Here is a 22283-nt window from a genome sequence, read left to right as displayed (position 1 = left end):
CCCAAACTCCTTAATCTTTCTCTATTTGTCAGCACTATACAGATTTTGGTTGCACACAACAGAACCCTTTCAGGATAATTCAATCAGATAATTTATGAAGGACATTAGTAGGACCAGGGGCCCTGGGGACTAAGAAGACTGGAGCGGGGGTGCTATGGAGGGAGCACCCCTGACACCCCAATGCTATGTCAGTGGTCCCATCACGCAGAAGCCAGGTGCTCCTGATTTAAACCACAGTCCACCAAAGGCTGACCTGGGACCAGGACTGGTATGCAGGTGGTTTACTTGGGAGGCGATACCAAGAAGCCCCAGTGGGGTGGGGACACTGGGGCAGAAGAGGAAGAACTTGATGATGGTTGCCAAACAATGAGGTTACTGTGTGGACCACTGAGGCACAATCCTGCTGGGTCCCTCTGAGAATCAATGGGGAACACACCTGCGTCGGACTCCCGGAGGACAAGGATGCCGGGACGGGCACTTCTCTCCAGACCCCCACAGGTTGAGGGCTGCCCTGGGGGCACGGGTGCTCCAGGCTGAAGCAGGCCCCAGTGCGGACGCCAGCGCCTGAGGAACTGCTGCAGCACCCTGAGGCGGCCTGGCAGACAGGGATACACGTCAAGTGTGTCTGGCTCCTCACTGGTGTCCCAGAACCCAGCCTCAGCATGACAAGAGATCAGGCCAGCAGGGCAGACTCGGGCACCTTGGGACTGCTCAGGCAGATCTGTGCTTTCACAAGATCCCCAAGTAGTGTGAGCTCAAGGTGTGTGAGGAGCTGTGGTTGGTCTAGATCCCTCCCCTTGGTTCCCACCCCACACCTCCCTGCTGTGGAGAGGAAGGTGCAGGAATCTTCAGAAAGGGGAGCCTGCTGGTTCGTGCCCCATACCTGCCAGCAGTGCAGGTGTGTAGGGCATCAGCTTGGGCTTCGTGCCCTAGCGTAGCCCTGGGAGGCTGGAACTTCCCTTCTACCTTGTCACAATGAGGAAACTGATGCTCAGAGAGGTGACAGGACTGCTGGTGTCACCCAGCTCACAAGGGCCGGGGTCAGAGAGCACTTGGCCAGGCCTGGAGTCTGGGCCCCATGTGAGACTGGCCAAGCCGGAACTTCTACACAGAACAGTAGTCCCCAGGTGCCTTGCCCAGGTCAGGTTTGGAGGTGAGCTTCCTGGCCCGACTGCAGGCTCCACCCCTCATGCCCCACCCCCACTCACTCCCTTTGCTGGGCTGGGCCCAGGCTCCTGCTCCCCCTTCTTAGCACCCTGGCCCAAACCAGGCTTCTTTTGAGAATTGCAGGGTGTTGCTTTCTTGCTACCTTGAAAGTGCTACTCAGAGAATCTTCATCTGAGGCTGGACAGGTGAAGTTGCAGCCCTTCCCTGGTCTCCTTAATCATGCCCTGGCCAGGGCCCTGCCCCCTCCTGGCCTTTTATGTCCCCACTACTCCCTCAGCCCAGTCAGCGGGAAAGGCATCAGGCTTTGAGCGAGAGAGCAGGGTCCAGGGGCTGCCAGGGCAGGTGGGGGAAGCTGTTGGGCAATGGAAATAGAGGGTGGGGAAGGGGCCAGGCTCCAGGGCCTAGGGGCCTAGGGTGCCCAAGTCTCGAAGGGGATGAGGAGCAGAGGTGGTCCCTGGGGCCTAGGAAACAAAGCCTGGGCCATGGGGATATATGTCTGGGACCAACTAGGGGCTGAGGGAAGACAGAAGGGCCTCTAGGGGTTACTGCTCAGGGCTAGGACTCTCCCTTCCTCTCGCTGCAGGCTCCCGCCCTTACCCAGCCCAGTCCTGAAGGCAGAACGAATGGGGCTTCCTGTCTCCAGGTCCTGCTCCTGCAGCGGCTGCGGCGGCTGCTGGGTGAGTGTGGGCCAGGGGCTGTGGGTGCTGACCACAGGGACCTTGGCTACCAGATGTCCCATCTCACCCCTCTCTGGCCTGGTTCCCCTAGGGCACTCCAGGGATCCTAGTCTTGGCTTCAGGGGTTCAAATTCTCTGCCACTGACCTTGAGCTCTCCAAACTCGGATGTGCTTCTCTGCACAATGGGTGTAAGTCTCCACCTCACAGTGCTCAGGGGAGAGTTAAATTGGGTAACGGGTTGTACAAAACCCTGGCACCAGGTTAATGCAACATATATGTTTCACCCTCCTTCCTAATCTGTAATCTCTCTTGTCCTCCACCTGTTACCTGCCACCAAATCCATACTCCAGTGCCTGCCCTGCTTCCTCCTCCAGGAGTTGCTGGGACACTGGAGTCTGCAGGTTAGGAAGACTCAGGGTTTCCCCACCCCCCAAATCAACCCCTCCCTGATCTTGGCCCTTTGTCTCCCCGCCCCTCCTCTCCCAGACCCCCAGTCCTCTGCCGCCCCTGCCCTCCCCTTTGTCCTCTCGGCAGCTTGCAGGCAGCCTCGTGTGTGCAGTCTGATCATGGGGGACCAGGATGCCCGGGCCGGAGAGTGGCCGCGCATCCAGCACCACGAGGTGCATGCGTGTGGGGGCTCGCTCGTTGCCCCACCCCCCACCGTGGGTGCTGACAGCGGCTCACGGCTTCCCGAAGTTAACAGCCAGCCACTAGGCTTGAGCAAGGGGAGAGTATTGGGATGAGGGAAAGAGGAGACCTGGAAGCAAGGCACAGGGAAAATGGGGCGCCACCTGGCGTTGACGCTGGGGCCAGTGCCGGCTCCGGCGGGATTAGAGCCCTACTCAGGGTGGAGATGGGGCTTCCGTAAGTAGCCCCGCACCTGCCACGCAGGCAGGTGCCACTGCCTTAGCAGGTGCCACTGCCTCGGTACCGGGCGCGCCTCGGGATGCTTCACCTGGGTCCCTCCTCACCCCACGATCTCTCAGCGCCTGTGCAGAGAATGCTGCCCTATCTCCCTGGCCTCCCCTCTTCTTCCCCGACTACTCTGAGGGCGTTGCCGCGGCGACCTGGCGCTGCTGCAGCTCCCTGAGTCCCAGCTGGAGCCCGGGGCCTGCCTGCCACCGTGTACACCATGCTGGGGCAGCCTCTTCCCAGGAGGTGTGGCAGAGAGTGGGGCAGGGGGCATTGGGGAAGGGCCGGGAGTTCCCCTTCCACCTCCCTGTGACAGAGAATCCCATCCACCACTGCCTCAATCTGGGATCCAATGCTACCTCCAGGCACCCAAACTTCCTCCCCATCCTGGCAAGTTAAGATTCTCAGGTGAGGTTTCTTCCACCCACCCTTGCTTACTGCCACACACTCTCTTAATTTTTATAAGTCTCCCTTCTTCCCCTAGTGCCCTTCTTCCCCTTCTTCCCAGAGTGGTGCCTCTCGTAGTGGTGACCTCTTCAGGGAGTGAGTGCCATTGTTGGATGTGCACACTTGTGCACACTCTACCACCTAGGCACCAACGTGCCCCATGCTGAGCATATAGTGTTACCAGGAAACCTGTGCGCTGGCTCCATCCAGGGCCACAAGGATGCCTGTCAGGTGTGTGACGGCTGCCTTGAACCTCTGGAGTCCATGCCCTGTGCCCAGCACCCTCCATCCCTTGAACCCAGGATCCAGAAGGTACCACCTCCAGGTTCAGCATTCCGGCCCCCAACCCAGAAGCACGTCCTGGGGGACTAGAGCCATAGGACTGCCTTCACAGTCTCCGGAAGGCTGGGGCCTGAGCTTTCCTTTCTCAGGCAGGACGATCCTGGGGGACCCCTGACCTGCTTGAGTCTGGGCACTGGGTCCTGGTGGGCATGGTGAGCTGGGGCAGGGGCTGTGGCCTGCCCTAGTGTACAGGTGTGTATACCAATGTAGCTATTTACAGCCACTAGATTCAGGCTTGTCTCGGCCTCTGTCGTGGTGACAATGACCTGCAGTCAGATGCTGGGGGCCCTCAGCTACTTGGTCTCTCTGGGAACCTGCACAACCCCCACCCTGGCCACTTCTGATTTGAGGCTCAGAGGCCTGATAAAGCTAAGGGGTCACCTGTCCATGCGTCCATCACCTGCCTTCTCCTGGGGGCCTGACCAAACCCAAGCTGCTAGCCCTGCTCCAGGAGCCTCCCATGGGTGGGGGTCACTCTCCTGCCATCCCCTTCCTGCTCATTTATTGTCCTCAGCTCCCACCAGGACTGGGACTGGACACCCAAGAACGGGCAAGTGACCTTCCCAGTCTGGCCTGTGTGCCCCTCATTTTCTGGAGGAAGTCAGGGAGATTTAAAGTGTAGAGGGATTCAGCTCCAAGGAGATGGTTCTCCATCTCTAGCTTTGAAGATGGTGGGGGGTGGGAGAGGTTGGGGGTGCCAGTGGCAAGGAACGGCTAACGGCCTCCAGGAGCTGAGGGCAACCTTGGCTGAAAGCCTCAGGGACAAAGGAAACATCTGCATTGTGACCACATGGAACTGAATCCAGGCAGCACCTGACCAAGCACGGAGGTGAATCCTTCCCCCACCCTCCAATGGTAGCTCACCGGGCCAAGTCCTTGATTTTAGCCTGGTGAGACCCTAGGCATGGAACCCAACTGAGCCCACCCAGACTTCTGGCCCACAGAGCTGTGATTTAATAAATTTGTGTTGTTTAAAGCTGCTACGTTTATAGTCATTGGTTATACAACAATAGGAAACTAATCTAGATTTTGCCCCGCCACAATGGAGGTACCTGGTCGCCACCAGGTTCAGGAGTCTGAGGCACCTGGCGTTATACCCTCTGCCCAAAAGCCGCCAGGAACCCCCAGGCAGGCCTGGTCAGAGCTTCTGCTGCCCTTGGTTCTGTCGTTACTCTGCCCATGCGTCCACACCCTGGGGGGTCTGAGGCTGGGCCCTAGCCCAGAACCTCCAGGCCCAGGGCCCCTGCATCTGGAGACTGGCTTAGGCCCTTTTCAGCTTCCTGCCCAGCTTCATGTTTCTGGGACCTCCCATCGCCTCTTTTCCAGGCCAAGAATCGCCCATCCCTGTAGATAGAGCTCAGTTTCTAGATCTGCAGAAGGAACAAGAAACCAAAAAACCTGGAAAATCCGAAACCTAATCTTTGGAGTTGACAGCAGCAGCAGGTAAAGAAGAAACGGGAAGGCGGTCGTCAAAGGTGCAGGCTGGTGGGGCAGGCCAAGTGCAGCCACCCGCACAGGGGCCTTGGCCTGTCTCCCTCCTTTCTTTTCCCCTACGGGAGAACATAGTTGTGATAGGGGACTCAAGAGTAGGGAAATTTTAGTTTAAGGCAAATAGTTATAAGCCTAGTAAGTAATGCATATGTTAAAGCTTTGGTTTCAGATCCTACAGATAAGGCTCATCCTGGCTCCTGGGAGAAACAGCTGACCTCCTAGGGCACTGCTCAAGACCACCGCCTGGGGACAAGTGGGCACCTGGGCCACTGTGTTCCAGGGAGAGACAGACTACCACCTGCCCCTGGGAACAGCTAACTGCCCAGGGCGAGAATACTGCAGTTTTTAAATATAATTTTCCCTGAATTTCAAAATCCCTCACCGCACTTTGTTCTCTGTTATAAAAGTCTGGCCTGGAAAGAAAATGTAAGACAGTCTGTTAGGGTGCGAACCTGCCATCTTCTCAGATTGCTGACCATCTGAATAAAGCGCCTGTAAAAATTCAATCCCTGTCTCTGCTTATTGGGTTTGGTACTGACAGGCAGCCCGAATGCTGGTATCTTTTCCGGTCTCAGTTGTACCAGGTGGTCCCTCCTGGGTTGCTGTGGGCCAGTCCAGGCAGTGTGAGTCTGTGGACTGGGGTAGTGGGGAACTCCGAGCTGCTCTTCCCCGCAGACTGAGGGCCACCCCTCCAGGGTAGAGCTTGGCTGTTCCTGGTGGGTCATCAGGGACCAGGGTGACCAGAACAGAATATGGCTGTGGTGGGCCACCCTGCAAAAGGCTGTGGACACATCTGCAGTGGGACCCAGAGGGCCCCTGCTGGATGATGCTAACCATCTTCCCATTTCTCAGCCTGAGGCCAGCGAGGGATGCCTCCCACTGCATTCAGAAGTTAACAAGCCAGGGGCTGGGAGCCAGGGTTCCTCAGCCTTGGACCTGCTATAATTTGAGTAATGGGTTCCCACTGACAGCCCAGTGCTTCTGAAGCACAACCTGGGAGGAAAGCAGAAGCTGGGCAGGGAAGGGTCAGTGAATGAGAAGAAATAAGCTACTCCTGGTTAGGCTCTTGCCAGACACAGTGCAGATGACGTAAATGCACCATCTCAATGGATTTTCAGCGGAAGCTCTGTGAGATAGGTTTGTTTTCCCACTTGTCAGATAAGAAAACTGAGTCCCAAAGTCATGCAGCTGGTAGATGGTTGACCGTGATTTGAACCCAGGTGGTCTGATTCTAGAGAGAGCTGGGAATGGTGGAAGGTAAATCACCCCTCCACATTTGCTGCCTCCACTTCCTCCTACCCCAATAGTGTGGCCTCCCAGCCCCTCTCGTCTTGGCCCATTCCTGGTGTGGCAGCCTCATGGGGTTGGGCGAGTCACAGCTCTTCTTAGCATGGCAGACTCACCAGCATGGTGCCCTGTACTACAGCATCCTGTCAGCAAGGTCATAGGTGGGGGTGGGGGGGGGTGGTCTGCTTCTGCTTCCTGCCCCTGGCCTCACCATGGCTGCCTAACCTGCCAGGCAACAGGCTGGAGACTGTCCCACCTGGAGTGGCAAGGGCTGTCCTGGGAACTTTCAAGCTCAGGGGATGCTGGGCTCCTGCTCAAGGCAGGCATTTCCTAGTTGCCAACCTGCTCCAGTCTGTGGTGCTGCACCCAGATGGCCTTGTCTCTCCCAGGGGAAGGCATGATGCTCAGGGGGATGGGGTGGGGGCTAAGAGGGCAGCCCCTACTCCAGGCTGACTCCTAGTAAACATCAGCTGGAGCACCAGCTGGGCCAGCCTATCATGGGTGGAGAGGAGGACCCTTCTATCCCCAAACCCCTGGACTCCATCTTTACCTGCCTCATTCTGGGAGGTCTATTGGATGCCCTTCAGAACCTCCTTGGTCCTCACCATCCACACCCACTCTCCCCTCTCCCTCCTCAGCAGCACAGGATCTAAAGCCTCTAACTCTCTGTATGCAAAGATGCTGTTATTAAAAAGGAAACTTCCAGGCTGGCTAAGTGTAACAGAGTACAGCCAGGGCAGGGGCGGGGGGAGCCCAAATAGGGATTTGTAATGGAGTCCAGAACTCAGGGTGTCCAGGAAATATTAGAAAAAAATATATAGGATGTCCTCACCCCGACCCGCCTGAGCTGGGGGATGGGACACATGAAACAGAGCCATTGAGAGCTGTGTTGTATAGCAGCAGATTTGCAGCTAACCTCTGGCATGGTCATTTAACGCATCTATAACCTTTAACTGGTTTTGTGGATACGTTAATTAGCTGTGGCCACGCTTTGAGCCAGGGGGATTGAAGTGACTTCCACCCAAGAGGTAACTGGGAGGCAATGCCCCCTGGTTACAGTGCCTGCATGAGAGCTTGGAGATGACTGGCTCCACACCATGAGGTCACACCTGCTCGGACTTACTGTGGCAGCCCAGTAAAGCTGGACAAATAGGGAATGCTGGCAGGTGTAACTGATTGTGGAAGGAGTCAGAAATGGGGCTGCAGAGGAAGATTGGCTCGGGGATTTAAACCCAGGAGCTGCACCCATGCCAGGTTGGGGTCATGCAGCTTTGGCATGCTCCCTTTTGCCATGTGGCTTAGGAAACAAGAGACTTTGCCTGGAAGTAAAGGGGTGAAAGGACTCTTGCTGGTGGGCCATGAGGTGCCACATGGTTTTGGATTAGCTGGAGAACACGGCAGCGACCCAGCTGATGGTGCCAGGAACCTGAGCCACATAGACCTCTACTTTTCTTGAGATACAGTACCCTGGACTGGGCAGAGGGAGAAGGAAGGACAGTGTGCGTTTGTGGGTATTCTAAAGAACTTTAGTATTTTTAATGAAGGCATCAAGTCATTACTCTAAGTTTATATAACTTTTAAATAAATAATTCCTTTCCTTTTCCTCAGTCTCTGGCATTGAGGGACATCCTTCCCCAGGCAGCAGGCAAGGCAAACCAAGTAAGGGGTGGGGGGTGACCCCCCAGAGCAAAAGGGGAATCCTTTCAATAACAGTATATCGTGACCCCACCCCCCCGGGGTCTGTTCTGTGACACAAGGACTCGCCCCACCAGTTACGTGACCACCATCTCCTGACTCAGAGGACGAAGCCCTCGCAGGGGTCAGCCTGGAGGCGATGTGCTAGCAGGAAGCCACTGCTGCTTTGAGGTACAGTGAGGGAAGAATCACAGAAGGGACTTCAGAAGGCTCCTGAGGAACCAGAGTAAAAGGAAAAAATAACTACAGTTAGTTTAGGAAACATTTATTTAGTAATAACTATTGGGAGAGGCTCTAGACACTTTACAAAAGGTTAATTTCCTATCTTGAAGAGGAGGAAGGTGGGCCTTGGTGATTGAGGTTAACTGCCCAAAGCTGCACAGCCAGCACTGGAACAAGGACTTGTATACTCGCTGGTCTGAGCTGAGAGCCTTTGTAACGAGCCACCAGCTTGAGGAAGCAGCATCTTCAGATTCCGCCCACCCTCAAAAATTCTCAAACTGCAGCCCTAACAACTGCAGAGCTGTTTGACATCCAGGGCCATCCACTGGCTTCTCTCTCTCTCTGGGTGCTACTGTTAAGGGCAGGAAGAGGACCGGGGAGTCTTGGCGGCAGGGCGAATTCTTACACTGAGCCTGCAGAAAGCTAGAAAGATGGACAGGACCCAAGCACACTAAAAGCCAGAAAGATAATTGGACAGGAAAAAAAAAAAAAAAAACCCTCCCCTCCCTATCCCTGTAAGGACTGCCAGCTTGAACAGGAAAAAAAGATGGTCTTTGTGACGGGAGTTCACCATTTTCCCCAGTTGTGGGCACCTGAATAAAACCTCTTTCCTTTTGCACCAGCATCTGCCTCATGAGTTTGGCAACCAAATCTCCGTTTGTTCCGTTGTGACACAGCATGTATTCTCTGACACACACCATCAATGACTCAGGTGAGGACTCTCCTCTTCTGGTAAGTGGTAAAATGAAAGGAAAGCCTTTATCCCTTGGTCTAGCATAGCTGCAACTTGGGGTGACACAGGACAGAGATCAACATGCAAGAAAAAAGGCCTAGGCTATCAATAAGGATGCCCCCACAGAAGGGCGTCTAGTCAGGGTAGTATGTCTATAGGCCCTGCTGGAGCCCAGGTGGATTTATCCAGGGAGGCTGGCAGGTGCCCAAGGCACCTGGGTTCAAGGAGCTCCTTTTCCTACTCCTGGGCAGTGGCGCACCAACTTCTGCCATGCCTGCTGCTTCTCCCGTTATTTTGATGGGCCCATTCCCTGGCCCATTCCCTAACACCAAGAGCAGCTATTCCAGGTCCTTATGCCACAAAGCCTCTCTGAACTGGATGGAGCAAACTTATACCTAAGGCTGGGGCAGGGAAATGGGATCAGTCCTTGCAAATGGTGGCCTGAAGTCCAGGATTTAAAACCTCCTCAAAATGGCCACTAAGGAGCCCTGGAATTATACGTCGGATCCTTGAGACTGGATAGCAAGAAGCTGGGAATACACATGGGCAAGTGAAATAGGGAAACACAAGACAAGAAAATTAAACAAAGCCAAACAGCTGAGCGCATGACCTTCATCTTTCCTAACCAGAAAATACGTAATTTTCCTGGCCTTTAAACCACAGGCCTGGGGCGGGGCGCGGGAGGTGGGGGAATTCTAAAGCAGACAGGTTCCACTGGAACAAAGGAGCCAGCGTTGGAAGAAGCTGCGGATTCAGCTGCCCCTCCCAAATGAAATGCCAACAACGGGCTCCCCTCTAGGAATTTCCCCCTCCCAAACTTCTACGTTTCTCCTATATACTTGCTTCAGAAAGCTCAAGGTAAGGTTGGTGTTAGGGTTTAACCCAGCACCTTCTCAGACTGCTAGCCTCTGATGTTAATAAAAGCAAAATTATAATCCAGTCCTTGTGTCTGCTTTCTGGCTGAGCAGTGACAGCACCGGGACCCCCGGAATGGATTGCTCTTGGTTTTACCCTCAATATGGCAGGCCAAGTCTCACTGAGATGCGAATATCTTGGCTCTAGTGACCAAGAAGCACATCATTCATTCACTTTCCCTGGGGTGTGAGAGTACCCTACGCTGCTAAAGCTTGTGCCCTATATCAACAAAGGAAGGCTGGGCCCGGGCCCGGGCCCTACCCCTCAATGGACGTCGCCTTTATCACTTCCAAGATGGCGCCACCTCCTCCCGCGTCCTCCACGCTCGAACCCATGTCCGCTCGCACCACCTCATCCACCCTGCCAACCGGCCCAGCACCCCACCGCGCCACGACGCCAAAATGGCGACCAGCCATATGACCGGAGCAACTAGCTTTTTGATCACTTAAAATGGCGGCCGCGGGGCGGGTCTTCGGGGGTGGGGCCGCCGGGCGCGGGGCGCACTGGAGGCCAGCGCGCGCGGGCCGCCGGGAAGGGGGCGGAGCGCGGCCGCGCCGGCGCGTCGAGTGGGAGAGGCAGCCGCTGCGATGGTGAGCGGGCTTGGGGGGGAGGGGCGCTGGGCCGGGGGCGGCGGGGGCAGTGGGCCTCGCGGGGGGGCCCGGGCTCCGCGTTCATGCCAGCCCGCTGCCCCCAGGACGTGTTCCTCATGATCCGGCGCCACAAGACCACCATCTTCACGGACGCCAAGGAGTCGAGCACCGTGTTCGAGCTGAAGCGCATCGTCGAGGGCATCCTCAAGCGGCCGCCGGACGAGCAGCGGCTATACAAGGTGCGGCCCCTCCGGTTCCGGGCAGGCAGGGGCCTGGCGAGGGCTGGGGATAGGGATGCGCGCTGCTCGGAACCACCGCCCCGAGCCTGGCCGTGGGCACACGACAGTCTCATCGTTGATGTAAACAGTGGTGGACGCCGGGGTCCAAACTCCCTGGCGTGGGGCCGTTGTTCGGACTTCGGAAGATGAAGCACCGATAGCGCTTGCCACACGAAAGGTCTTGATTAAGGATGACTTTAAAGTCGCGCGCCAGACCTTGTGCTGAGCGCCGAGGGCCAGCATCGCATCTTATCCATGCAGCGGTGCCACCCGTGACATGTTGGCTCTTGACATCCCTGTTGTTATTAAGGAAACTGAGTCCCGGCGAGGTGGCCACTTAACAGCCCAAGGTCATTGGCAGAGCCCAGATTTGATACCGGATACCATTAATCTTGTGCAGGCACATCAGAATCACACTGCATTTTCCCCGGGCTCCCCAGACACTAATACGAAGAAATGAAAGGTCTGGATGAGTCAGATCCCACCAGTTCCTCACACAAGAACTTTTTATTACTCTCCAACCTGGTGGTGTTTTAACTCCCCCACTCCTCTCTTACAGCCAACTGTAGTTATTTAGCAAGGATGGCTTGAGGTTTCGGGTTGTCGTGGGGGCTCAGTGTGTCAGCCCCTGATTGAAGTCTCTGGGAGCATGCCGTCCCTCACCTAAGTGCACTAATCTGATCATGGCTGTAAACTGGGAAAATGGTCTTTTGCTCCAGGCTGAGCCTCCTCTCTCTTGGTCTCTGAAAGCCTTTTCTCCTATCCTGGAGCTTTCTGTAATAAGGACCCTTCCTGCCATCTGTGACAGTTCCACTTATTGTATTATTTCACTCAATGAAACTTCCTGGCTGCCCTGAGTTGGGAATTCTAGTAACTCAATTTTACAGATAAGGAGACTTCACATTAAAAAGATTACTTCATCCAAGGCGGCAGAGCTGGTAATCAAACCGTGTCTGCCTGTGTGGCCAGATTGAGTCACTATCTCTTGAAATTAGGTTCACCTGAAGTTTGGGGAAAAAACATTCCAGAGCCCTACCTTGGGAGGTTCCAATTTGGAAAGTCTTGAGTATAGCCTTGGAAACTGCTTGATAAACATTGGGGTGCTTCAGGCAGTCTTTCTACCCTGTTTGATGTCCACTGTAGTTGCTAATCAGAGAAGTCTGTGGGACTTGACCCTCATGGGGCCTTTCGTGAGACCCTGTCTGCCTCTCTCCTCAGGATGACCAACTTCTGGATGACGGCAAGACACTGGGCGAGTGTGGCTTCACCAGTCAAACAGCTCGGCCACAGGCCCCAGCCACTGTGGGACTGGCCTTCCGGGCAGGTGAGAGGGACAGCTAGGGAGGACAGCACAGGTTAGACAGGGAGCCTGCAGTTGTTCTTCCGAGCCTCCAGGACAGTGTTTTCCCAGTCCACAAACATCAGGCAATATCCTGTGACAGTGGGCTTCCCCACCCACAAAAAAGAGGAGCAAACAAGATAGATAAGAAATTGAAGTGTGTTTCATGGAGGATTCAGAGATCACTATTTGTGATGCCAGCTTACATGTACAGGGAAATTGTTTTTCCTTTTTTTAATCCCATCCCTTCCCACTCCCCTCCCACTTTGGTAACCATCAGCTTGTTCTCTAAATCTGTGGTTGTGTTTTGTTTCATTTATTCATTTGTTTTGCTTTTTTAGTTTCCACATATGTGTGAAATTATAAGGTGTTTGTTTTTCTGTCTGACTCCATGTAGCACAGTACCCACTGGGTCCATCCATGTTGTCACAAACAGCAAAATTTCATTACTCTCACTGAATAATATTCCATTGTGTATGTATATGCCTATATACCATATCTTCTCTTCAACTATTGATGGATATCTAAGTTGTTTCTATATCTTGGCTATTACTAGTAATGCTGTACAGCACATAAGGAGACATATATCTTTACAAATTAGTGTTTTTGTTTTCTTTGGATAAATACCCAAAAGTAGAATTGCTGGGTCATGTAAGAGCTGTATTTTAATTTTTTGAGGAATTTCCATCCAGTTTTCCATGGTAGCTACACTAATTTACAGTCCCACCAACAGTGTATGAGGATTCCCCTTTTTCACTTACCAGCACTTATTTGATGATTATTGATTATTGATTATAGCCATTCTGACAGGTGTGAGGTGATATCCTATTGTAATTTTAATTTGAATGATTAGTGATGAGGGTCTTTTCATGTTTGTTGGCTGTTTGTGTAAGTTCCTTATATATTTTGGATATTAACCCCTTGTCAGATATATTATTGGAAACTATCTTTTCTCTTCCAGTAGGTTGCCTTTTTGTTTTGCTGAGCATATCTTTTGCTGTGCAAAAACTTTTTAGTGTGTGACATAGTTCTGTTCATTTTTTGTTTTCTTGACCAAGGAGACATATCCAGAAAGATATTGCTAACAGCGATTTTAGAATTTACTGCCTATATTTTCTTCTAGGAGTTTTATGGTTTTAGGTCTTACATTTCAGTCTTTTTTTTTTCTTCCTAAAGATTTTATCTATTCATTTTTAGAGAGGGAAGGGAGGGAGAAAGAGAGAGAGAGAAACATCAATGTGCGGTTGCTGGGGGCCGTGGCCTGCAACCCAGGCATGTGCCCTGACTGGGAATCGAACCTGCCACACTTTGGTTTGCAGCCTGTGCTCAATCCACTGACCTATGCCAGGGCCTTTTTTTTTTTAACCAGGAGTGTAGAACCTCCCTTTTACTTTGAGGGGCACAGCCTCATCCCCCAAAGGCAACGAGATCCGCTTGCACCTCTGTTTAAACTGCTGCTACAACAAACAGCAGGTCTCGGGTTTAGGTGCTTGCATTTCGGTCTTTAATCAATCCATTTTGAGCTTATTTTTGTGTATGATGTAAGAAAGTGGTCGAATTTCTTTTTTTTTTGCATGTGTCTATCCAGTTTTCCCAACACCACTTATTGAAGAGACTGTCTTTACCACTTTGTATATCCTAGCCTCCTTTGTTGTAGATTAATTGACCGTGTAAGAGGATTTATTTCTGGGCTCTCTATTCCATTGATCTATATATTTGTTTTGATTATTGTAACTTTGTAGTATAGTTTGACATCAGGGAGTATGATACCTCCCATTTTTATCTTCAGATTTCTTTGGCTATTTTAGGCCTTTTGTGGTTCCATGTAAATTTGAGAATTCTAATTATGAGAAGAATGCCATTGGTATTTTAATAGGGATTGCATCGAATTTGTATATTGCTTTAGGTAGTAAGGACTTTTAAGATTTTATTTATTTTTAGAGAGGGAAAGGGAGGGAGAAAGAGAGGAAGAGAAACATCAATGTGTGGTTGCTTTTCATGTACCTCCAACTAGGGACCTGGCCTGCAGCCCAGATACGTCCCCTGACTGGGAATCGAACCTGCAACCCTTTGGTTTGCAGACTAGCGCTCAATCCACTGAGCCACACCAGCCAGGGTGGTAGTAAGGACATTTAATATTTATCCTTCCAACCCATGAGCAAGTTGTATCCTTCCATTAATTTGTATCTTCAGTTTTTTCAATGTCTTAATAGTTTTCACAGAACAGGTCTTCCACATTTTTGGTTAAATTTATTCCAGGTATTTTATGTTTTTTATGTAATTGTAAATGGGATTGTTTTCTTAATTTCTCTTTCTAATTGTTTGTTATTGGTATATAGAAATGTTACATTTCAGTATATCGATTTTCTGTCTTGTGCAACTTTACTGAATTCATTTGTGCTTGGGGAGGGTGGTGTATGTGTTAAGTCTTTAGGGTTTTTTTGTATATGGTATTATGTCATCTGCAAATAGTGGGAATTTTACTTCTTCCTTTCTGGTTTTGATGCCTTTTATTTCTTTTTCTTGTGTCATTGCTGTGGCTAGGATTTCTAACACTATGTTGACATTCTTGTCTTCTTCCTGGTTTTCTGCTTGTTAACCTAAAAATAAAAAAGCCTTTCAGAGTGAGAGGCAACAAGCATTTATTTGAGGTCAAAAAAAGAATAGCTATTTGGGAAATTCTGATTCATGCAGAAGCCCAGATTGATTAGGAGACAAAGGTAGTGGTTATTTATGGGAGAGGGAAGGGGAACAATTACATCAATAGAAGGGAGGCATTTCTATTGGTGTAAATAATATAGCAATGTTAATCTAAACAGTGTTTTTTAAAATTTTCAGTCCAGTGGTCTTCAGTGGTTATATTAACTGCTTTTTTGTTATATTTTAAAACATTCCTTTGGGGCACAATGTTGCTTTGGGCCCAGTCCAAAGGTTATTTTCCCTTAGTGTTCCAAAGATTTGAAGCATAAAACATACAAGGCAGCTCCTCAGGCATGGAAGCTCTTGCCCCATCTTACAGCACCTCCATTTATTTTAATTTTAATTTTTGACAAGCTTTCACCATTAAGTATATCTGTGGGTTCGTCATATGTAGCCTTTATTATGTTGAGATATGTTCCTTCTGTACTCACTTTATTGAGAGTTTCTGTCATGAAAGGATTTCAATTTCATGCTTTTTCTGCATCTGTTGTCATCATGTGGTTTTTATTTTTTATTTTGTTAATGTGATGTGTCATGTTGATTGGTTTACAAAAATGGTGAACTGTTTTTGCATCCCTGACATGAATTCTGCTTGGTCATGGTGTATAATCCTTTCATTGCATTGTTGAATGTGGTTTGCTAATATTTTGTTGAGAATTTTTACATCTGTGTTCATCAGGGGTATTGCCTGGATTTTTTTGTTTCGTGTGTGTGTGTGTGTTTTAACTTTTTTATGTCTTTGTCTGGTTTCGGTATCAGGGTAAGGCTGAATGAGTGTGGAAGCATTCCTCTTCAATTTAAAAAATATATATATTTTTATTTATTTACTTTTAGAGATGGGGAGGGAGGGAGAGAGAGAGAAGCATCAATGTGTGGTTGCCTCTTGTGTGTCCCCTACTGGGGACCTGGCCTGCAACCCAGGCATGTTCCCTAGAGTGGGAATCCAACTAGTGACCTTTTGGACACACCAGCCAGGGCCCTCTTCAATTTTTTGAAATGGTAAGGAGGATAGGTTTAATTTGAATGTTTGGTAGAATTTACCTGTGAAACTGCCTGGTCCTGTTCTTTTTCTTCATCTGTGGAATAAAATTTGTGTATTTGGGATTTTTCGTTTCTTGAGGTAAGCTTGTATTGCTGTGGACTTCCCTCTTAGAATTGCTTTTGCTGTGTCCCATAAACTTTGAAAAGTTGTGTTTTCATTATCATCTGTTTCAAAACACTTTGATTTCCTGTTTCTCTCTCTCTCTCTCTTTTTTTTTTTTAGTGGCATGTTCTTTAGTCTCCATGTTTGTGTGGTTTTATTTTCCAGCTTACTTCCTGTAGTTGATTTTTAGTTTCATGCCATTGTGGTCTAAAAGGATGCTTGGTGTGATTGCAGTGTTCTTGAATTTATTGAAGCTTGTTTTGTGGCATAGCGTATCCTGGAGATTGTCCATGTGCACTTAGGGAAAAAATGTATATTCTGCAGTTTTGGGATGAAATGCTCTAATGTTTGTTAATTCAATCTGACATATAAGTCCATTATTTTCTTACTAGTTTTGTCTAGATGATCTATCCATACAAGTGGAGTATTAAAATCCCCTATTATTGTATATATATCAGCCTTATATCCATTAATAATTTCTTTATATATTTAGGTGCTATTATGTTGGGTGTATAGATATTTACATTTATTATATCTTATTGGGATTGACCCCTTGGCAATTATGTAATGTTCTTCCTCACCTTTTTTTTGCATTTTTTGTTTTAGAGTCTATTTTGTCTGAAATTGCTACCTCAGCTTTCTCTTTATTTCCATTTGTGTGGGATGTCTTTTTCTGTCCCTTTGCTTTCAGTCTGTATGTGTCTTGATTTGAAATGAATTTCTTGTAAGCAGCATATGGTTGGGTCATGTGTGTTTGTTTGTTTTTTTTTTTAATTCATTTAACCACCCTATGTCTTTTTATTGGAGCATTTAATCCATTTCCATTTATAGTAATTATTGATAATATGTACTTAGTGCCATTTTGTTTATTGTCTGTTGGTTGTTTTTATAGTTAGTTCTTCTCTGTTCCTTCTCTGGATCCCTTCCCTCGTGGTTTGCTGGCATCCCTATGATTCGGATGTTGGCACTTTTAGAGCTGTCCCAGAGTCTTCTTATTCTCTCCTCATGTTTTTTAATTCTTCTTTCTTCATTCTGTACTGTTTGACTGTTTATTTCTTCCTTATGTTCCAAATCCTTGATCTCCAGGTTCCTTCCCTTCACTTTTGGTTCTCTGTGGATTTTTCTTGATTTTACTTAGTGTAGCTTTCATTTCTTCCCTTATGTGTTTGCTGTACTTAGTGAGTTCTCTGAGCATCTTTATCACTAGTGTTTCAAACTCTACATATGATAGGTAGCTATCTTCATTTCACATAGTTCTTTTTCTGGAGTTTTGATCTGTTCTTTCATTTGGGCCATATTTCTTTACCTCCTCAATTTGGTGGCCTCCCTGTGCTTGTTTCTGTGTATTAGGCAGAGCTGCTTTGACTCCCTGTCTTGGCACACCTGGATGGAGCCTTAGATATTCACCAGGATGGGGCAACCCACTTTACTGCTTTGTGGAGCTATATGTGGGGCAGGGGTTGAAGAGGAAACAATGCTGCTTGCTTGACACTCCTGTTTCCAGTGACTTCACCTACTTCCTCTGTGTGACTGGCACCCCTCTAGCTGTTGCCCTGGTGGTGGTTCTTGGAGTAGGTGGGTTTGCATACGTTCTAGGACCGTGGAGGCCCTTTAAATGGACTCTCCTGAGAGACCAGCAGTTTATTTTGCTGCCCCAACCCCCACTGGTTTTTACATGTAGAAGTTTATGAGGCTTTATTCCTGGCACTGGAAGCCTGGGCTGCTTGGTCTGGCCTGGGGCTGGGATTGCTCGCTCCCCAGGTACCCCTCCCAGTCTTATCTGCCACAGGTGAATGTGGGACCACACATTGCATGGGCTGCTGCCGCCACCACCACTGCCTTGCCACCTTGCCACCTTCACGCTGTGTCCTCTCCACATTGGCTTCCTGGCTTTGCCCCTCCTACCCATCTGAATGAATATTTCTTCTTTAAATCCTTAGTTGTTGGATTTCCATACAGTTTGATTTTCTGGCAGTTCTGGTTGTTTTTGTTGTAAAGTTAGTTGTGATCCTTCTTATGGGTATGCAAGGAGGTGAAGTGTGTGAACCCGTGCCTCCATCTTAGCCAGAAGTCAGTTTACTGGTTTTGTTTGGGTTCCTTTCTCTTTGTTCTTTTTATATTTTTTGTAGGTCTTTGGTTGCCATAAGGCCTGTGTATATCATTCTGAATCATCTATAGCAGTCTATTTTAAGCTGATAGGTGTTTAGGTTTGAATATATTTAATAAGGACTATATTTTTACTCCTCCCTCTACACTGTATGTGATTGATATCATGTTTTAGATCTTTTTGTGTTGTATATCCTCTAACTACTTGTAGTATTGTAGTTTGAGTTGAGTTTGATATTCTTTTCTTTTAATTTTCATAATAGCTTTTTATACATGTGATTTACTATATTAAATATTTAGCTTTACCTGTAAAATTTTTTCCTCATTTTGTTATTTCTGGTTATGTACTTTTTGCTTAAAGAGACCTTTTAATATTTCTTATAACAGTGGTTTAGTGGTGATGAACCTCTTTAGTTTTTTTTCTTCTCTGGTAAACTCTTGATCTCTGCCTCAATTCTGAATGATAACCTTGCTGGGTAAATTATTCTAGGTTGCAGTTGCCTTTCTTTTTGCACTTTAAAAATGGCCTGCCACTTCCTCTAGCCTGTGAAGTTGCTACTGAGAAAGGTGATGGCCTTAAGAGGTGTCCTTTGTATGTAATTTGTTGTTTTCCTTCTTCTTCCTTCAAGATTCTCTTTAACTTTTACCATTTTAATTCCTGTATGTTTTGGTTTAGGTCTCTTTGGGTTCATTTTGTTTGAAACTCTCTATTCTTCTTGGATGCCTGTTTTCCCAAGTTAGGAAAGTTTTCAGCCGTTATTTAAGTAAAGTTTGTGTTCTTCTCTTTTATCCATATGGGATGCCTACAGTTTGAATGTTTGAGTGCTTGATATTCCACATGTTCTTTAAACTATCCTCATCTTTTAAATTCTTTTTTGCTTTTGTTTTTCTGATTGGTTGATTTCTACTAGTCTGTCTTGCAGGTTGCTCATCCATTCTTCTGTATTAACTAATCTCTTCATTTCTTCTAATGTACTTTTCAGTTATTGTATTTTAAAGGTGTGCTTGATTCTTTATTATACTTTCTCTTAGTTGAAGTTCTAAGGTTGGAGAGCATCCTTATGGCTATTTGAATTATCAGGCAAATTACTTGTCTCTGCTTCTTCAGGTATTTTTCTGTTGATTTTTCATGTTCATTCATTTAAGATATATTCTTTCTTTTCATTTTGTTTGACTTTGTTTGTTTATATGAATTAGACAAAATAGCTATCTCCCCCAGACTTGAAAAAGTAGCCTGAGATGGAAGCGGGCTATGTAGACTGTGTGTGCTGGTTGGTTTTGGCAGACCGGTAGGAGGTGTCCGGGGTTACTGGCCCACTGAGCCAGAGTGGCTCCAGGTGGGGTTGGGCAGCCAGGTGCATGTAGTAATACTTTTTGATCTACGCTCTTCCTTTGTTCGGGGTTGAAATGGGCTCAGGTGATGTGTCTGGGAACACACTCTTAGGGACCTTGCTGGTTGGCAAAGCACCTGGATGGAGCCCATGACCGCCCTATGAAGGAGGTAGGGGACTTAAACAAATTTGGGGAAACAACTGCATTGTCTCCACAGGGAGGCCTTATGTTTGTGGTGATGTTCCATCGTTCCCTCTGTGGGAAGGCAAAAGACTGTGGAATGTAGCCAAGAACACCCAGTGGTGATCTTGCAGGTAGGCCAAAGCACTTGGATAGAGCTCCCCACCCTATTAAGTGTAGGGTAATGTAAAAAAATGACACTTACTGGCTCCTTGGCCAGACAGTTCCTGCAGCTCCTAGAGGACTCTGTGGCTTTCCAGCCTCCTCTATTCTTTTTGTTCATTGTTCAGAAACTCTTCATTCAGTCCTCAGTTGTCTTGCAGGAGTAATTGTTGTCTATACACTTGTATACTTGAGTTTGCTAATGGTGGGGGTTTAGCATCCTCCTATGCCACCACCATCTTAGACCTTTACTGAGAACTTACTGAGTACCTGACCCTGTGCTCTGCATTTTATTTCTGTTGTACTACCTCATTCTCTTGATAGCCCTGGGAGGTAAGCATTGCCAACCATATTTTGGAGATGTGGACAGACTTGCCAGCAGTCATGTGGAGAGCTATGGTTCAGATGCAGGCTGCCAGGACTGCACCCGAGCTAGACACCATGTCAGGCACACTCTCAGCGGTGCATCACTTAATTCCTCAGCCTCTCAGTGCAGGCCAGACTTATGCCCGTCTTAAGGATGAGTAAACTGCATGTGGGGAGTTCAGATCGTTTGCTAGGACTGACAGATCCAGGCCCTGCCTGCCTCAAAACGTGTATTTGCATGAACCCACGTGCCAACCCTGCTCAAAGTTTAGAAACTTGAAGATTGGGGTTGATGTACTTCCCTCCAGGGTACCCGCCCCCCCAAAAAATAGTGGGGAGAGATTTAAATTTTATTTTTTGTCTCAGGAAACTTAAAACAGGTCATAGAGCCTTTTCATAGTTGTGGAGCCAGGGGCTATGTGGATGGCTGGGTAATTTTGAGTAAGTTGCAATGAATTGTTTCTCTGGCTTTCTGTTATGAAAACCAAGGTCTGAGGAAGGGAGCCTACAGCCTTAGCCACACTTCAGTTTCATAAGGATAACTCAAGCAGCTTCTTAACGTTCCCCCAGCCCCTACTCCCAAGCCTGAAATTCTCATTTTTGTAAAGGGGTATGCTACTGGGACCAGCCTCACAGCTGGGCAGCTTGAACCCCCATGTATCCCAGGCCCCAGCCTTCAAGTGCTCAGTGAACAGAATCTTGAATGCCTTTATGTGGGTTCCTGCTGTCCCTCGCAGTGATGCCCAGGTAGGTGTGGAGTTTGTGCAGACTTTGTTCAGATCAGATTCTGTATGGGGCTGCCCTTCAGAGGTGAGAACTAAAAGCTCATGGTCTGTTCTGCTTCCTAAACCAGGCAAAGGCACTTTATAGGCTTGCACAGCTCTTGGAAGATGTTGGTAGGTCCTTTTTTTACAGATGGTAGGGCCTGCAGTGTGGACCATGGACTTCTGCTCTTTGCTTCCCCCAGAAGCAAAAACACACTTCTGGATGAGTTGTTTCCTTGCACAGCTCCTCACCCCAAAACTGTGTTCAGTTAGGGAGATGATGGTGTCCAATTCAAGTGTTAAATGGCATAACCAGATTTTATTTACAAAGAATGGGAAAGGTTGCTGAAGGCAACAATTATCACTGGATTTGTGGCTTAACTTCAGCACTATTAACATTGAGGGCTGGGTAAATTTGTGTCCAGTCGTCTTGTGCATTACAGGATGCTTAGCAGCGTCTCTGAACACTACCAGAAATGACCTTATACCCACTAGATGCTATTTGCAGACCCACCCACCCCCAAATTATGACAACCCAAACTGTCATCAGACATGACCAAATTGGGGTGGAGAGCACTAATGGAGAACCCTGAGCCAGGTAGAGGGAACTTTCTTCCCTTCGTGGGAAGAAAGTACAGTAGAAAAATGAAAGGGGGTTCATTTGCTCTGCTGAGGTGACAGTAGGAACAAGACAGGAAGGCCTTCCTGGAGCCACTGTTGAGTGGGGGAAAGCTGTGTTCGAAAGAAAACAGCCATTCAGCTAGTTAAGTGCTCCCTAGGCACTGGCCATGGGGTTGCAGAGTGTTTGGTTATTTGGGATGACCGGGAGAGGATTCTCTGAGGTGATGTTTGAGTTGAACCCTGAATGTCGAAGTGCAAAGTCCCTGAGTCAGAAAGTTTTATATGGGACTATGGCAAAGGCCCTGAGTCAGACAGTTTTATATGGGACCATGAAGAGCATAGTAAAGCGATTGGAGAAACGATGGCAAGGATCTGGTACTCAGAGTATGTTAAAAGCTATTGGAAGGCCAGGCTCAGGGAGGGGAGCAGGGTCATGTTGGCCCTATAGAGGTGAGACACATTCCAACAGGGCCACTAAATCCAGGCAGCTGGATGTAGAGAAGTTTGTAGAGGAGACACATTTTGTGAGGTTGGATGTTTGCTTGGAGATGGCTGTTCCCTCCAGCTCCCCCCATTTTCCTCTCTAGATGATGCGTTTGAGGCCCTGCGCATTGAGCCCTTCTCCAGCCCACCAGAGCTGCCTGATGTGATGAAGCCGCAGGACTCAGGAAGCAGTGCCAATGAACAAGCTGTGCAGTGAAGAAAGCCTGGCCCCAACCCCCACTGCCCCATACCCCACAATAAAAGATTTGGGTGTCTGCCTGATTGTGGTCTCTTTCTGTGTACCCTCTCCTAACTCCAGGCATCATCCC

General features: G+C 48.6%; 2 protein-coding genes and 1 non-coding gene across 3 annotated transcripts; 2 read left to right on the top strand and 1 right to left on the bottom strand.

Annotated features, from left to right (window-relative positions):
- Positions 1 to 975: 975 nt before the first annotated feature.
- PRSS33 (serine protease 33) lies at positions 976 to 3890 on the top strand. The gene is given in 8 exon segments (XM_045820671.1): positions 976 to 999; positions 1751 to 1844; positions 2220 to 2246; positions 2380 to 2576; positions 2759 to 2896; positions 3298 to 3435; positions 3640 to 3667; positions 3670 to 3890. Coding segments are annotated over 8 exon segments (867 nt in total).
- A 6487-nt stretch (positions 3891 to 10377) lies between these two features.
- Positions 10378 to 22236, top strand: ELOB (elongin B). Its single transcript, XM_045820786.1, has 4 exons — positions 10378 to 10479; positions 10584 to 10718; positions 11976 to 12081; positions 22059 to 22236. The coding sequence occupies exons 1-4, from the start codon at positions 10477 to 10479 to the stop codon at positions 22169 to 22171; spliced, it is 357 nt and encodes a 118-aa protein (XP_045676742.1). The 5' UTR covers positions 10378 to 10476; the 3' UTR covers positions 22172 to 22236.
- On the bottom strand, positions 13466 to 13589 carry LOC123807269. Its single transcript, XR_006783611.1, has one exon. It is a non-coding gene; the product is annotated as a small nucleolar RNA SNORA68 (small nucleolar RNA).
- Positions 22237 to 22283: the final 47 nt, after the last annotated feature.

This window comes from Phyllostomus hastatus, unplaced genomic scaffold, assembly GCF_019186645.2.
Source record: "Phyllostomus hastatus isolate PE091 unplaced genomic scaffold, TTU_PhHast_1.1 phas_scaffold_442, whole genome shotgun sequence".
Taxonomy (NCBI): Eukaryota; Metazoa; Chordata; class Mammalia; order Chiroptera; family Phyllostomidae; genus Phyllostomus; species Phyllostomus hastatus.
The sequence above is the reverse complement of the archived record's forward strand: the minus strand, read 5'-3'. Positions and strand labels throughout refer to the sequence as shown.